At 44.8% G+C, this 16670-nt stretch overlaps 1 protein-coding gene across 1 annotated transcript in view; it reads right to left on the minus strand.

The window, feature by feature from the left end:
* Positions 1-13234, minus strand: part of LOC122552616 (thrombospondin-2-like) — a 72425-nt gene extending 59191 nt beyond the window's left edge. The window contains exons 1-4 of the mRNA XM_043695381.1: positions 12844-13234; positions 12172-12340; positions 11496-12049; positions 11193-11271 (exon numbers count right to left, since the gene is read on the minus strand). Coding sequence (XP_043551316.1) covers positions 11193-11271; positions 11496-12049; positions 12172-12244 — 706 coding nt within the window. The 5' untranslated portion in view covers positions 12245-12340; positions 12844-13234. The remainder of the gene's footprint in view (positions 1-11192; positions 11272-11495; positions 12050-12171; positions 12341-12843) is intronic.
* Positions 13235-16670: the final 3436 nt, after the last annotated feature.

Raw genomic sequence — 16670 nt, forward strand, 5'->3', positions numbered from 1 at the left:
TTCTCGGGTACACCTGATCAGGTCCTGGGGATTTATCCACCTTTAACCATTTCAAGACATCCAGCACTTCCTCCTCTGTAATCTGGATATTTTGCAAGATGTCACCATCTATTTCCCTACAGTCTATATCTTCCATGTCCTTTTCCACAGTAAATACTGAAGCAAAATATTCATTTAGTATCTCCCCCATTTTCTGTGGCTCCACACAAAGGCCGCCTTGCTGATCTTTGAGGGGCCCTATTCTCTCCCTAGTTACCCTTTTGTCCTTAATATATTTGTAAAAACCCTTTGGATCCTCCTTAATTCTATTTGCTAAAGCTATCTCATGTCCCCTTTTTTGCTCTCCTGATTTCCCTATTAAGTATACTCCTACTTCCTTTATACTGATATCCTAATATGTCTTTTCTAAACCCTTTGAAACCATGTTGACTATCCCGAATCAGTCCTTGCCTTTCCTGTTGCAGGGAGACCAGAATCGCACACAATATTCCAACGTGGCCTCACCAATCTCATAACATGTTGTTAGAATCCCATTTACAGGCAGTACCCAATCTATGCACATTCAACTTTGTCAGCCTAACGAATAACAATTGTAAGGATCCAATGTGTGAAGAATGCTTACAAACTGTCATTTTATACCACATGGTGTTCTGATGTGCGTTCAAATCGAAACTACGAACATACTCAGGAACCTGGGGATAGCCTGGGGAAATGACAACAATGCTAAATCATTCCAGAGATCTGTCCATCTCCCTATGATTCTTGAGAACATTACAATTTTAACTGTGGCAAGTGATAACATGACAGTTAGATGGTTGTTTCTGACCGGTGTGGACATGATGGGCTGAAGGGCCTTATACTGTGCTGCAGATCTTCACAACTCCATGACAATGACAATTCTCAGAATATCAGTGTGAATTGTTAATGTCAGAATGATACAGAATAGACAGACAAAATAGACACATGTCCACATAATATCTCAATGATAGCCTAGGAGATCATATTACAATATTACTGAGGAAATTAATACATACCAGGATGATAATCTGGTGTATTATTAATGTCAGAATGATATTCCACAGCTTGCCAATATTGCAATGATACCTGAGGGAATGATAATGTTGCAACTGTACCTAGAATCAGCTATTTCAGACTGAGATGAAGAGAAATATCTTCAGACAAAGAATTAAGAATCGTTGGTTTTCTCCACTCAGGAAGTGATGGGTGCCCTCTCACCCTGCCTTGTAGCTACCCTGACCAGGTCCACAGCAGTGATGTGTCTCACTGGTCTGTCTGTGCCACCTTCACATGTCCATGCTTGTACAACTGTGATACCTATCATCCAAATACATCTTGGTCACCCCCTCATTTAACCTGTCCTTCTGTCACCCACCAGAAAAGATCTCTGTTGCTTTCCAGCTCTGGTCAAAAGGCTGAAACGCTGACATTTTCTTTTCTGGATGTTGCTTTTGAGACTCCCTAACTCTTGGAAATTCAAACAGCTCTTTAGTTTAAACCTGTCTCTGGGCATCCACATTTCTGCTTTCTCTCCATGATCTTGACTATTGTAGTAAAGATTGCTGAGGCACACAGGACAGTGAACAGAAGGTGGCATCTTAGGAGTCTTTTACTTGTTACCAGATTGAGTTTTCTTGTTCTCAACACATCATTCATCTTCACAATCTAGCTTCTGACCCTTCCTGCGTTTTCCACTTTGTCATCTTTCTGTGGAGGATGCTCGCTCACTGAGTGCATGTTAGTCAGGGGTCGATAGAGTTTTGAACACCGAGGGAATAAAGGGATAATGGGGGTAGAGTATGAAGGAGATTTAGAGGTAGCTCAGCTTGATTGATAGAGCAGGCTTGAGGACTATATGGCATTCACTATTTCCTATGTTAGTTAAGAATATCACAGAAACATTTCAGGGAATTGGTGCGATTGCAATAATACAGCCTCCATAGCTTATAGAGTCCAGATCCAAAACAGACAACCACTTATAATGACAGAAGGGCACCAGCTTATGATCTGTGAGTATTAGTTACCACAGATGTCACCTACAGTTTAACAGCTCCATTTATTTTGGGCAGAAGGAGTTGTACTCCCTCATCCTCATGTCCCTCATGCCTATTCTTCCTATTGACCTCCTCTGCAGTGACCTGTGTGCTACTCTCAATCCTCTTGCCTAATTCACATTGCCACGGACTTTACAATGCCATCTCGTCAGGTACTAAAAGGGCCACAGCTTCTTCCCCCAGCAATCTTCACCATTTCTGTTCCTTTGGCATTTGTCAGCTTTGCTGAGATATTGAAGGAATTATCCAATATCAGGTCTGAGAGAGAGTTTATTCGGTCTCTCGTGCTCTCTCTCACTATAACACACCAAATGCAAATTCAGATATCTTCACCGTCGTCAACCAGCTGGCAGAGAAAAGCATCAGCAATGGTGCTGTACACTGTGGATTGCAAATGCCTTTAATAACAAAAAAGGAAATATAACTTAAAGTGATAGCCTAATGGATTATAATTACTGTACCAGAATTGTACTTGACCCCAAGTTAATGTAAAACTATTAAAGCTGGCAAATTAGTTCATAACAATACTCTAGGGCAATGTAAATACTCTAATACTTTGTTAAAGAAATACATTTATCAATCTGTGTAGGTAGTAAATATTGTGTTAATGGCTGCATTGTTTCAGAAGGAGGCCAGTCTGTCCATTGCACCTGCACCAGTTTGTTAACTGAGCATCATTACCCAGTGGCTTACAATAACAGGGTGTTAATAGAACATGTTATACTAATGCGCAACAGTTCAGACAACCTGCTTGTATTAAATTTATTTGTTCACAGGGTGTAGCTGTCGATGGTGCCCGTCCGAATTTCCAGAAAATGGTGACTAACCACCTTTTTGAACGACAGAGGAGCAAGCTGTTGCTGTGGTGAGACAGGTTCAAATCCCATCATGCTCTCTGCTGGAATTTGAATTCTGTTTGTAAATCTGGAATTAAAAGCTGGTTTTAGTCATGGCTGTTAGGTCAAAGCCCCAGAGCTGCTTTCTGAGCTACCTGGGTAAGAGTACTGCTGCAATGATTACCTCAATATCAAGGATTGATAACATTTACAAGGAGGCCAAGTATTTTTTTTAATACAACAAAAAATTTTCCTTTTGGCAGATAAAGTATTGGATTAATCAACTTAAATTCAACAAATGAGGATATCACTTGGCTTTGCGTTTACAAAATAAAGAAAACGGAGAATGCAAAGTCCAGGGCTACATGATGGAAGTCTTTACAATTTCCAAAGATTTGGACAGGGTGGTTAGAAGCACACGGTTTCCAGTTGCTGGGGGATGTAGAATGAGTGACCATAGATACGAGACTCAGAGTCGAGAACTGAGCATGGGAAATTAACTTTGAGGGTCAATGACTACATAGGCTCCACAGCAGTGCTTTACCCTCAGAAAATCTCCTTCTACTTTTAAAAAGTTTACACAAAGGAAATTGCTCTCCCTGTTATAGAAGCATCCCATTTTTCTATTGACCATACCCCTCCCAAAAAGGGGGCGACATAGGTCAGATGATGGACAGCCTTTGAGGTTATTACCTTTGGAACAGTCTGTGCTACACCCAACCACAGCAATCAGATATCGCCACTCGCAAGGTTACTGTTCATTGAAGCTAGGTGTTTTGTTAACGTTCGGTGAACAAGACGTTTTCGAGGAGTAATATTCAATACAAAGACGATGACACTGAACAACTAGCTCAGAGGCACTGTCCTCTAGAATTGAAGTCTCACTAGGCAGCAGCAATGTTCAGAGAATCAGGCCTGCTATGACTACAATCCAACCTCACATTTTACTTCAGTCTCCAAGAGCACAGCTTTGCTGGCTGGTTGCTCAGGAAGTCTCATGTCTGCACACGGCTCTATTCTCTTGGGCGTCAAGACCCCTAATTTGGGAATGCACTGTGTACACAAGAGTATGAGTTGCAATTCCAACATCACTGCATTGAAAACTTGGGTGTTCACAAAGCAGGTTCTGTCCATTTCATAAGATGATGAGACAAGTGCAAGTCCAAGGTATCCATCAAAAAGGTCAAAGTCCCACACAATGCCATCACCTCATCCAACTGGATTCTGACTGAATCTTTGCTGCTACAAAATTAGCTGAAGGACCTTTGTGAAGTTGTCCAGTCTCTGATGTTACAAGTTATTCCTGATGTCCAGAGTTACATTTGCCTCCATCTTTCTCAAATCCCAGATGTACTATTTTTCTCTTGCAGCCTGCAGGGATTTGTATAACTGCCCACCTACCCTGCCTGGTACGTCAGTATATGTGAACGCAGAAGTCCTGATAAGCCGGAACTCAAACTCGGCATTTGGAACACTGAACTCCCTCCTGAGCTTTTCCCAATATTGTCCGGATGCTTACAGAAATTACGATGATGTAAATGGTAATTGTGCTTTGGAAAACATATTAAGATTTGAAAAGCTTTGCATCTTGAATCTACCACTGCGTTGTAACTGCTCTAAATTGCCTGATCAGAATTGACCTGAATGCCTAATTCACTGCTTCCAAATCCATTTCTGACAGATTTATTATGAAATCCCTTCAGCAGTCCTGTTGTCTTCCCCAGCCCATGTGCCAACCCATCCACTGGACAGCGTTATCGCGCACTCCTCCAGAATTCCCACACTGATCTGAAATCCAAAGGTGACTAAATGACTACGGATGGTGCTTCCATTGTCCTCAACCTTTACTTCCCTGGTATACATTAGACATATCCCACTGAGATAACATGATCTTGCCTGCTTTATAAGGTACAGCCTCCTTCCATTATTAGACTTTCCAATTTTCTCTGCATGACAACCTCTGCATTAATACCATTCTTGGGGGTCTGCATGGCTTCAATCGGAGAGAGCTGGAAACCAGCTAATAAACATTTATTAGTTGGATAGGTATGGAGGGATATGGACCAAACGCAAGCAAATGTGGCTAGTTTAGTTGTGAAAACTGGGCGCATGGTCAAGTTGACCCAAAGGGCCTGTTTCCATGCTGTAGTTCTTGTTAACTCTTTGCAAGGTAGACTGCTGCAGGATTTTATTGCAATCTCTCTCTCTTAGGTTCCAGCTGCACGTGTATTGATATCATCAATGACGCACCTTAACAAGTGGTAGAATAGTGACCAAGCCCTTATCCTCCAGTATTTTCTTTAATGAGGACATGGGGATGATTCCTCAGGGAACCCTCTTCTTTACTTTCTTTTTCTTTCATGGAATGTGGGAGTCACTGGCAAGGGCCAGTATTCGTTCCCTGCCCCTAACTGCCCTTGAACAGAGTGAGTTTCTCCATCATTTCAGAGGGTAGTTAAGTGTTGACTCACACCACCCATTGCTATGGGTCTGGAGTTGTGTGTAAGCCAGACTGGGTATGGATAGCAGATTTCCTGCCTCAGAGAAAATCAGCAAAGCAGACAGGTCTTTATAACAAATCGATAGTTTAATGGTCCCCATTACAGAGACCAGCTTTATAATTCCAGACATAATTAATTGAATTTAAATTCCACCAGCTGTAATGGTGGGACTTTAACACATGTCCTCAGAGCATTTGCCTCTGGATTTCTGGTCCGGTGACATTTCCATATGACCAGCAGATCCAGCACAGGATCATACTGGCCTGTTCCTGAGAGTCTTTACCCTTCCTCTGCAGCTGACCTTCCCACTGTTCATATCCTTGGGAAAGGGAGCGCAGAAATCTTAAGTTTCTGACTAATTTATTTCTTTATCGTGTTCTCTTCTGTACATTTTCTGTTCAGCTTGGTTCCCCACTGTGTGATGGATCTGAGTCAGGGAGATCACGTCAAACCAAGCTGGCTGTTTTTGAGGATGTTGCTAACAGCGTGGACGAGGTGGTCTGCACAGGCTGTCAAACTGGGTTTGCCAAAGGTCCTCTGCACAGGAGATGGCTGGGAAAAACACAAGGTTTCGAAATAATGCGGTGGCATGGGTCGTTATCTGGCTGGGAGAAGGGATGCCATTGTAATAGCCATCTCCAGTTGGGGCTTTGCCTCCATGTCATGAAGGCAGTTTTCCATTTATTAACCTTTTGAACTCAGCCGGCTCACACAGACAGCTCCCACGTAATGACACAGCGTGGGAGACTAACAACCGAGCAGGCTTTTTCTCGACCAGGCCTGAGCTCCAACAGAAGGCAGCCACTGTCTCACACTGCCACAACAAAACAGCTCCCATTTCACAGTTTGGTGAGGACATGTTCCAAGCGGGAATGTAAGCAACCTCCCTCAACCGCCCCCACCCTCCCCTCCGGGCACCAATGAGCCAAAAACCAAATTGCTGCTGATGCCCGCAGAGAATGACAATGAGTAATCGCTGTCAGCAAGTGGTGCCTTTTTCATTGGCACGTGTGCCTGCTGGGATCCTGCCAGCCACACTCGAGACAAACTGTGTAATGACTGCCAGCAGTGGTGGTTTCAAAGCTCTGCCTCACAGTGGGTTCCTACGTCGCCACCAAGCTCAGTTGCTCAGCACACTGCTCAGCGTGAACGGGAACCGTGCGACGCTGAGTATGTCCTGGCGTGGAGCCGATCTCATGACCTTAGGTAAGACGTGACTGACCGGGAGAAAGTAGAAAACGCAAGGCTGCAGGGCGGGTTAAAGCTAAGGGGCCTGACAGACCATTTCACCCGCAACATCAATCTGCTCCCCCTTAGCTAAAGGGTATAACCTTACACGGGGACAGTATTTTTGAGTGAAAGAAATGAGGTTTGAGTAAATCCTTTGTGGGTGGCAGGGGGAGCTGAGGCAGATAGTCCTCCAACCTTTAAACAGTGTGTAGAATGAGCACATGGGGTGTTTGAACTGTCAAGGTTATGGGTCTCGTGTGGGGAAGTGGGACTAGTGTAGTAAACCTTTGGCAGTACAGACATGATGGGCCGAAGGGCCTCTGCTATATTGTCATGATGCTACGTACTACCATTAACTTGCTGCCAACGCTGCTCATTCTTCAGCTTTTCTTCAGAGCAGCCTTCCAGTTGCTGATCACCTTCTGACCTTTGTCTTCTCTAAGCTAGCCGAATTATTTATGTTCAATTGAAACAACAAAGGGGAGGGGGGGAGGCAGGCTTAGCATCACACCAGCTCTGGCACTGCACAGGGCTCCCTCGGTATTGGATGAAAGACCTAGACATCAAGTGCCTACGGTGGTGACTGAGGCAGGGCTATTTCAATTCAGAAGACCACAAGACATGGGAGACCATTCAGTCCATCGGATCAGCTCCACTTCTCAACAAGATCATGACTGATCTGATAATCCTCAATTTCCCTTGATTCCCTTTCTGATTTAAAAACCTCTCCGGCTTGAATATGCTTAATGACCTGGCCTCAACCGTTCTCTGCAATAGAGAATCGCTCTGACTCACCCCCCCACATTCCTCCTCAGGCCTCTCTTCAGTAGGTCACCCCGTATTCTCAGATGATGCCCTATGGTTGTGGAAGTTTCCACCTCAGGGTAACAACCTTTCCTGCGACAACCCTGTCAAACCTCCTAAGAATCTTGTACATCTCAATAGAGGACATGGGAAAGGGGGAGTCACTCAAAGTACAGCCACTAAGGAAAGAGCAGAGTCTGAATAAAATAAAAGGAAGGTAATGCCAGCAAATAAAAGGGAAGTCAATCTGTCAGCACCAGCCGCAGACTGATCAGACTCAGGAGGTTACTCCATCAGCAGTGAGCACACTTATTTCACTCCTTGTTACATTCAGGGATTTTCACTTAGATCGTTAAAATAGCAGAATGCTACACCATGTCTGTAATCTAGTCATTAAACTCTAACCCTCACATTGTTTTGTTTTTATAAAGATGTGCAAATGAAGTAAAGATGATGTAAGAAAAACCTCAGTGAGTAGTTACAGTACTGCCTGGAAATATGCCAGAGGCATGTACAACTGAGGCATCGAGAGAGCACTGGATGGTTATTTGGATAGTAGTAGCATGCAGTAGGATGGGGAAAAGGCAGGAGATAAGCACTGGGTGATAAACCTATTGCAGGCATGATGGGCTGAATCTACACGATAATCATTCTGTTATTCTGGTGAATCTACTTTGCACCTCCCCTCTGGTCACTACATCCCTCCTGAGGTACAATGCCCTGTGTACGGTATGAAGTGCAGTAATCCAGCAGCAGCCTAACCAGAGATCTATACAACTGGAGCATAACCTCCAATCCCTTCGGACCCCAGCCACCTTGAGAAGTAGTTCTGGTAACCATGATTTGGAGATGCCGGTGTTGGACTGGGGTGTACAAAGTTACAAATCACACGACACCATGTTATAGTCCAACTAGCTTTCAGAGCGCCGCTCCTTCATGAAGAGGTAGTGCTCTGAAAGCTAGTGCTTCCAATTAAACCTGTTGGACTATAACCTGGTGTTGTGTGATTTGTAACTTCCAGTAACCACTGCATTTTTTTTTCACATTGTCGTTAGTTTTAAATCATGTCTGCATTGGGACGGCTGTCCCTTCACAGTTCCTTACTCCCTCCCTTTAGAAAACACTTGACCTGTCTTTCTAAATACTGCAGATGCTGGAAGTCTGAAACAAAGACAAAACATTCCAGAAATGCTCAGCAGCTCAAGCAGCAACTGCGGAGACAGAAACAGAGTTCACACTTCAGTGCCATAATCCAGTGTTCTGGCAACAGGTCACCCATCTGAAACATTAATTCAGATTCTATGTTTCCCTCTCTCTTTCTCTGTGTTGCCTGCTCAAATCTTTTTTTGGAGTTAGAAATGATTCATAGAATCTCTACACAGTGTAGAAAGAGACTATTAGTCTGCATCAACCCTGCAAACAGCCTTCCCCCACAGTTAATCCAAATTGCCTGTATATCCCTGAACACTACAGGACAATTTAGCACGGCCAACCCACCTAACCCAGACATCTTTGTGCTCAGTGGGAGGAAACCCACACAGACACAGTAACAACATGCAAACTCCACAAAGACCAAAGTCACCCAATGCTGGGAATGAACCCTGGTGCACTGAGCCACTTGCTCAACCACTTGTAATGTGTTTCAAATGAAGATGGAGGCTAGTGTCTACTGGTAAGGAATTCAAAACGTTTCTCGGCGATGCACATTTCCTGCTGTCATAATGGTTTCGCAAGAAAGATTAACAAATATTTAAAAGGCTTGGGGATATCTGGAGACAGTTGGTGCTTCTAGTGACTGATCTCCCTAATTTATTATTTTACTGTCTGGTACCTGACTTGTAGTAATTTGGCAGAAACATAACAAATATCAACGCAGATACAGCAACTGTTGTCATTGCTCCAAAAAGCAACAGTGGAACTATCTTTTCAACAAAATGACTCCAATGATGTCCAGTCTTTTAATGATAAGTATGAGAGTCTCTGAATAAAGGGAGCTAGGTTTGTCCACACTGGGAAAAGCAAAAGATATTCCTGAGGAGGAAAACGGTTCAAAGTTTTGAAATGATATCCACCTAAAAAGAGTGATTGGACCCGGGAACTAATAAAGGCTTAAGCTTTTGATAAAGTTTAACTCTCGGCATTAGGAATGCTGGAAACACTCAGCAGGTCAGGCAGCACCAGTGGAGTAAGCAACGCACGGACAAGAATTCCAGTCGGCAGAAATGGAGCTGAAATGCTAACACCAGCTGCCCTCTCTAACAGATTCCGACTTCAAACTTCCAGCATCTGCAGCCTATTGCTTTGCCTTTATGGAGTTGTCTGCCACCTAGCGCAGGGAATGGTTAAACCAATTTGGAAACCAAATAATACATGGTGTAAGTCCTGAGCCAGTTACAGGAATGATGATGGAGCTCCTCATTGTAAGGGGAGGTAGCTGATTGAAGTTTAAGCTGGTTCCTCCACAAAGCTCTGAATAAGGCCAGCAAAATGGAAAACAACATTTCCCCTACCATCACGTCATTTTGTCTTTTATTATTGGTCTTTGCTATTTCTGTCTGAAAATATTTTACTGATCTTGAACTAAAGCTATCCTGACAATATAAACTGTTCAGAGCTGTCCTCTACAATAGGTACATAGGACTGAAATACTCTTCTATATCCTGCTATTATCAATTAATATTTTGGTATAACTACAGTACTAACATTTTAGGGATAAACAATCCACATACTTTTTATTAAATCGTATTCCAATCCAACCACCAGGTCATCAAAGCAAATCAACCTTGAGAGACTTTAAAACAATCCACTTTGATAATACACATATATTCTAAGCTGGAGACAGCAGTTCCCTCTCTTTAGTTCTCCAACAATTCCCATAAATAATCCCCAACTTCGAAAGCATTTTCTAAATCCACTTGTTTGTTAAATGGAATTAAATGGGAAACTGTTGCTGTGATCTGTGATCAGCTCTCTGACTGGGGCCAAGGCAAACAGCTCCACTCAATCAGATGGCAGCCAATGCTCCCAATTACACCCTTGGATCGATCACCATAAGCGCAGCAGGGCACCATCCCATTGATTAATCTACTTTGCACCTCCCCTCTGGTCACTACATCCCTCTGAGGTACAATGTCTGGTGTATAGAGTGCAGTAATTCAGCAGCAGCCTAACCAGAGATCTACACAACTGGAACATAACTTGCAATCCCTTTAGACCCAGCCACCTTGAGAAGAAGTTTCAGTAACCACTGCATTTTTTTTGTCACATTGCCTTTAGCTTTAAATCATGTCTGCATAATTTAATAGAGAACGCTTAACAGAGACCAATTGCATTTTGAGAACATAACAATAGTGATGGTGTAAACTACTTGGCCGACTAAGCCTGTTCCCCCATTCATCACGGTTCATCTTGTCCTTGCCTTTCCTGCTCACTCCATCAATTACTTGAAAGGACAAAGATCTGCCTCTCGCCATCCTAAGTGCATTCTGCTCTGGAGCATCCACAGCCTTCTGGGAGAGAGGATTCCGAAGCCACACAACCCTCTAAGTGTCAGTGGTCATCCCCTTACCCTGAGGCTGTGCCCCGTGCTGTACATTCTCCAGCTGGAGCTGGGGAACCTCTCAGTGCCCACCCTGTCAAGCCCCTTCGGAGTTCCAGTGCGTTCCCACTGCTGCGTTTCAACTCAAAAGCTGAGAAACAATTCGAAGCCACCTCTAGCACCCAGCAGCAGCCAAGAAATCAGACCTTACCTATCTGCAGACAGCCATTACTCTGGAGAATATCCACTATCGATGAGCCAAATATTAGGTGCATGTTCTGCAAGTAGCCCTGAGGACAGAATGGAAACACCTTTAATTTATAAGAGTTAGGACTGAGGTATTGAAAAAAGCAAATCCATTTCTCATTAAGGAATATCATTTTGGAAACCATTAGATAAAACATTGGAAATGACTGAATACTGTTAATTATATGAGTAGACAGTTGGGCTGAAGAATCTAATTTCTCCAGCTATGTCAGTGTTAGGTTGTCAGAAAAGGAGGTAGGATACATACCCTGAAGTTGCTGCCTGGTGTTAGTCCTTTAGCCACGTAGAGTTTGCCGTTGGTGGCACTAAGTTGCTCATAAATGGGGTCGTCTAGGATGAAGCTGTCCGCTAGCTCACAGTCCACATACAGGTTGGCATTCTCTCCATTCACATGGACAGTGATGTTCTTCCACTGGGAGTCAGCAATGTCCACATGGTGGAAGGAGGCCAGGTTCTGTGTGTTCTCCACCGAGTACTGCAAGTCCAGGCTGTTGTCCACGCCGTTAGAGACGATCTGCAGCTGGCGTTTGTAGCCCGGGCCCTGGATAAGCAGCAAGGTGCCCCGGGTCTTCCTGTCCTGTCTCAGAGTGGCCGTCAGGATGAAGCCCTCATGGTAGTTCATGAGGCGGAGCAGGGCCTGAAGCTGGTCCCCAGAGGCAGCCGGGATCTTGTCGAACCGGGAGAAGCGGAAAGCCGGTTTGCGGGGGTCGGGGCCTCGGAACAGCTTCACTCCCGGAGTCTGTCTGTTCACATTGCTGATGGCGAACAGGTCAAAGACAGCTTTCTCATCCCGAGGAACAGCTGGAGGGACACGGGGGAGCAGGAAGGAAAAGAAGGGCAAATTAGTGAGACCCAACAATAATGTAACCATGAGGGAGGGGAATGAGCTCAGGGGAGAGGGTGGGGAGCTGGGGGACACTTACCCAGGGGCTGACTCCTGACCCCCAGTGCCAACAGGACAGGCAGCAAGGCCAGCATCCCATTGCTCAGTAACATCAGGCTGGCCAGCAGGAGGACAGGGCACCTTCACAAAGCAGTCTCAATCCGAGTCCCCCCCTTTCACAACGTCCCACACCACTCCGGATTGCCCGCCTGTTTAAAGTGAACAGCAACATTTAATGGCAGGAAAACAATCCGCATCACTAACCCGCGAATCCGACTCAATTCCACACTGGGGGAGACTTGCAACACAAACACCGACACACACTCTCTGTCTCACACCCACACTCTCTCTCACACCCACACTCTCTCTCTCACACACAGTCTCTCTCACACACACTCACACACACACTCTCACCTCTCTCACACACACACTCTCTCACACACAGTCTCTCTCTCACACACACACTCTCTCACACACAGTCTCTCTCTCACACACACACTCTCTCACACACAGTCTCTCTCTCACACACACACTCTCTCACACACAGTCTCTCTCTCACACACACACTCTCTCACACACAGTCTCTCTCACACAGACACACACAGACAAAGCTCGCGTGTACCTTTGTTTTCGAAGCAAAGTTTGTATTTAAAAGAAAGTTGCAGTATTATTATTTTTTAAAAGTATGTCATGCGAATAAATATTGTCTCACCTTGCGTCGGAGCTCAGCAGCAACTTTGTCCCGTCTCTCTCTCTCTCCAGTTGTAGCCCAGTCACTGGTTTGGGGGAGAGGGAAGGGAAGGTGGGAGAAGGGGATGGGGAAAAGTCTTGCTATCCGGACAATGCTGGGACAGCCTGAGCTACTGCTGTTGCTGCTGCTGTGTGTTCAACAGCGTGTACTGGCGGAATCGTCCCTCCGGCCTGCCCTTTATATAGACTGAGGGGAGGCTGCTGTCAATCAGGCTGGTTGGGGAGCTGGGGAGGGGGTGGTGGAGGAAATGCAGCTCATTCATTCTTTCAGGACAAGTTACATAATCCGTCTGCCCTGCAGAAACCCCAGGCTTTTCGCTCCTGCAGCCTCCCCTCCCCCGTGGGTGTGGGGAAATCCAGGCTCCTGTTAACCCTCACCTTCTCCTCTTAACACCCCCCCCCCCCTCCCCTAAACACCTCATATTAAAAAAAATCCACTCAGTTTTCACTTGGAGTGGAGTGGAGGAGGGACTGAGCTACCCCCAATCCCCCACGCCACACTTACCTCGTCTGTGAAATGTAGACAGTCTGATGGATAAGTGTAGCTGTTGTCATATTTTAATATCACAAAAAAAAACATAGCAAGCCGCTCCGGATCGAGCAGAGCACACGGTTTCACCACGTGGAGAGAAAAAACAAGTTTAATGTGAGCTCTCCCTTTTGCCTGGGGGATTTTGACGGTGGGTTCAGAGCTATGAACACACACCCTGCTTCTTGGGTGCCCAGTGGTCACAAATCACCTTGTTCCCCGCGAAAGTGCATTTATTTTGTTTGCTGCTGGCTTGAATAAAAACAAAATCAGTAAAAAAATGTACACAGCTTGACATCCCAGCGATTTTCCGTCCTCAAAATTACAGCGCTGTCAATGTGAAGGCTGGACTCTCTCCCAGTCTCAGTCCATTTATAAAGCGCTTTACCAGTCAATGTTTATGTAAGTTAATGTCGTATTAATATAATAGGTTGAAACCCCAAATTTGTGCTCCCCATTCAATAACCGCCGAGCAGAGGCCTTGTAGGTTGTGTGAATAAATGTTGAAACTGTGCTCCCCCTCCGTTCTCACGCTGTGGTGTGTTTCACCCACACTGGGTTCCTGGAGATCAGTCAATTGGACACTGGGTTATCTGCATTCCCAGCGATTGTCTCCATTAACGCAGCTACCAATACACCCTCACAGGTCTCCCCCTGATAGAAACAATTCCAAGCCGCTGCGAAATGGGTTCAGTTTCTTCATTCGTTCGGACAGCTCCTGCTCTGCCTCACGCGCTGACCCTCACCTTAATTAGGGTAACATCCCGACTGGACTGGCATCCCGACTGGATTAATCTATCTACTGGATTAGCACATACAGTGGATTAACTCTTCCACTGGATCAGCATCCCCATTGGGTCCATGTGTTCACTGGATTAACTCTACAATTGGAAACTCATCTCCACTGGATTCGCCTCTCTACTGGATTAAGTCATCCACTAGATTGCCAGATCCACTGGATTAACTACATAACTGGATAAGCATCTCCACTGGAATATTTTACTAACAGGATTAGCATTTCCACCAGATCAGATTATCCACTGAGAATAACATCTGGAATGAATTAACACACCACCTGGATTTCACCTGTTTTGGATTAATTTGCCTGGATTAACCCCTCTACTGGATTAACATCTTCACTGGATTAGTTTCTCCACTGGATTACCACCCCCTACTGGATTAACCCTTCCACTGGATTATCACACTCACTGGTTTCAACACCCTCATTGGATTAACTCATCTACTGGATTATCATCTTCACTGGATGATCACCTCTGTTGACCATTGCACAAAGTACAGTTGTTTCAAAGTGATAATATAGTTCAATAAGCAGTCAATAATATTTCTCAGTGTAAATCCAGTATCCATCCTGCCCCATTGTATGTATAGGAATTCCTTCCACTCTGCAGTCTACTTTGACAACTCAAAGTTGTTTATTTATGTAGGTGCTTAAACATTTTGAATCACCCAAACTTTAGAATAAACCAATTAAAACAACATGCCAATCTGTAAATGTTATATTAATGTATTATTAAATATTTTGCTTGAAGCAACTTTGATGAGACGGGTGTCTGTATAATTCCATTCCTGCTTCACTTATGTTATAACCTCCAACGTTTGCGGTTTATAAATGAGGAATGACATCGTATCAGGAAATGATCCCTCACAGTGAGGTAAACCTAACTCAGACATACAGAAAATACACAGATGAGGAATTAAAACCCAATCAGTCCTTTCCAAATGTTATGCTTCACTCGATTCAGTTGGCTACTGAGGGCAATTGTTTAATCACAAAGAGATCAGCAGTCAAGAGAGCATTGCTTGGTTCAGGGAGTTAACTCTTGTTGAGTGGGAAACAAAACAACTCCTGTTTCTGACTCGAGTGACAGAACAGGTTTGGAATGTATTATTTTCTACGCAATCAGCACGTCATATTTGCTGCATCAGGACAATGTTCTGCAAACAGCAGAAACCTCCCACTTTCATATTTCTGTAATGTCTGGTGTGGGGGAGAGTGGAGGGCAACAAATTCTGTCTGTCAAGGTATGAGGCTGAGGAATTCAACACCTTTCTACGCTTGGCACCCAGCTCCCAGCATCAAAGCGTCCCATCGTCAGGTACCGCACAGGTCAGGCACCAAACCATTTTCCCTCATTGCATTCCTAGCAACACACCCCAGCAGCACACCACATGCAGTGCCAGTGTGAATGTTACAGTTCCCACAGGAGCGTTCTTTATGAGGTGTATTGCTAGCTCGGTGCCAATTTGTTCTGAATTATGGGATAGTTTCACACTGTGGAACTTTGCCCGCGAGGAGGACTGGATGAAGTGTTATGCAGGCTTGTCTTCCTTAAGTTAGCAGGGAAAGAAAATGCTTCAATCCCTCAATAAAAGAGGGGTGTGAGAACGGACTCAAACGTCTTTGAAATTCTTACACGGTTTGCACAGGTAGATGCAGAGAGGGTATTTTCCCGTGTGTGTGTAGGCGGGGGGGGGGGGGGGTGGTGGGAACCATAATGACTCTTCACAAATACAAGACGCTAATACATCCTGAACGGAATTCGGGAGAAATGTAAGGCGGAGGCGAGGAGACATTTATCCAAAGGGTTGTGAAATTTTGAAATTTGCTGCAACAGAAGGCAATGAATTCTCACTGGGTTGAATATAGTCAAGGCAGAAATCAATTGAGTTTGAGATGCAAAGGGAATTAAGGATTTGGGAATAAAGGGAGGAGGTACAGCTGAGGTAGAAAGATCGACCTTGTTGAATTATGAGATAGGCTTGAAGGGCCAAATGGCCTCGTCTAGCTCTGGTGTGTGTGCAGTTGTGGCCTCCTTATCATCAGAAAGATATACCCACCACAGAGAGAATCCAGCAGATGTTCACCAGTTTAATTCCTGAGAGGAAGAGATCATCCTTTGAGGATGGATTAAATAGATGGTTGCCTTTATTTTCTACGTTGAGAAGAATGAGAGATGATCTCGCAGAAGCAAACAAATTTCTAACAGGGCTTGCCTAAGGTGGATTTAGAATGGTGTGTTCCCCCTGTCTGGGAGCAGAGTCAGTCTAGAATCAGACAACAGAGTCTCAGAATAGACGTAGGCTATTTGGCATGGTGGTTAGCACTGCTGCCTCACAGCACCAGGGTCCCAGGTTTGATTCCAGCCTCGGGTGACTGTCTGTGTAGAGTTGCACATCCTCCCTGTGTCTGCGTGGGTTTCCTCCGGGTGCTCCGGTTTCCTCCCATAATCACAAAGATG

This window comes from Chiloscyllium plagiosum, chromosome 9, assembly GCF_004010195.1.
Source record: "Chiloscyllium plagiosum isolate BGI_BamShark_2017 chromosome 9, ASM401019v2, whole genome shotgun sequence".
NCBI lineage: Eukaryota > Metazoa > Chordata > Chondrichthyes > Orectolobiformes > Hemiscylliidae > Chiloscyllium > Chiloscyllium plagiosum.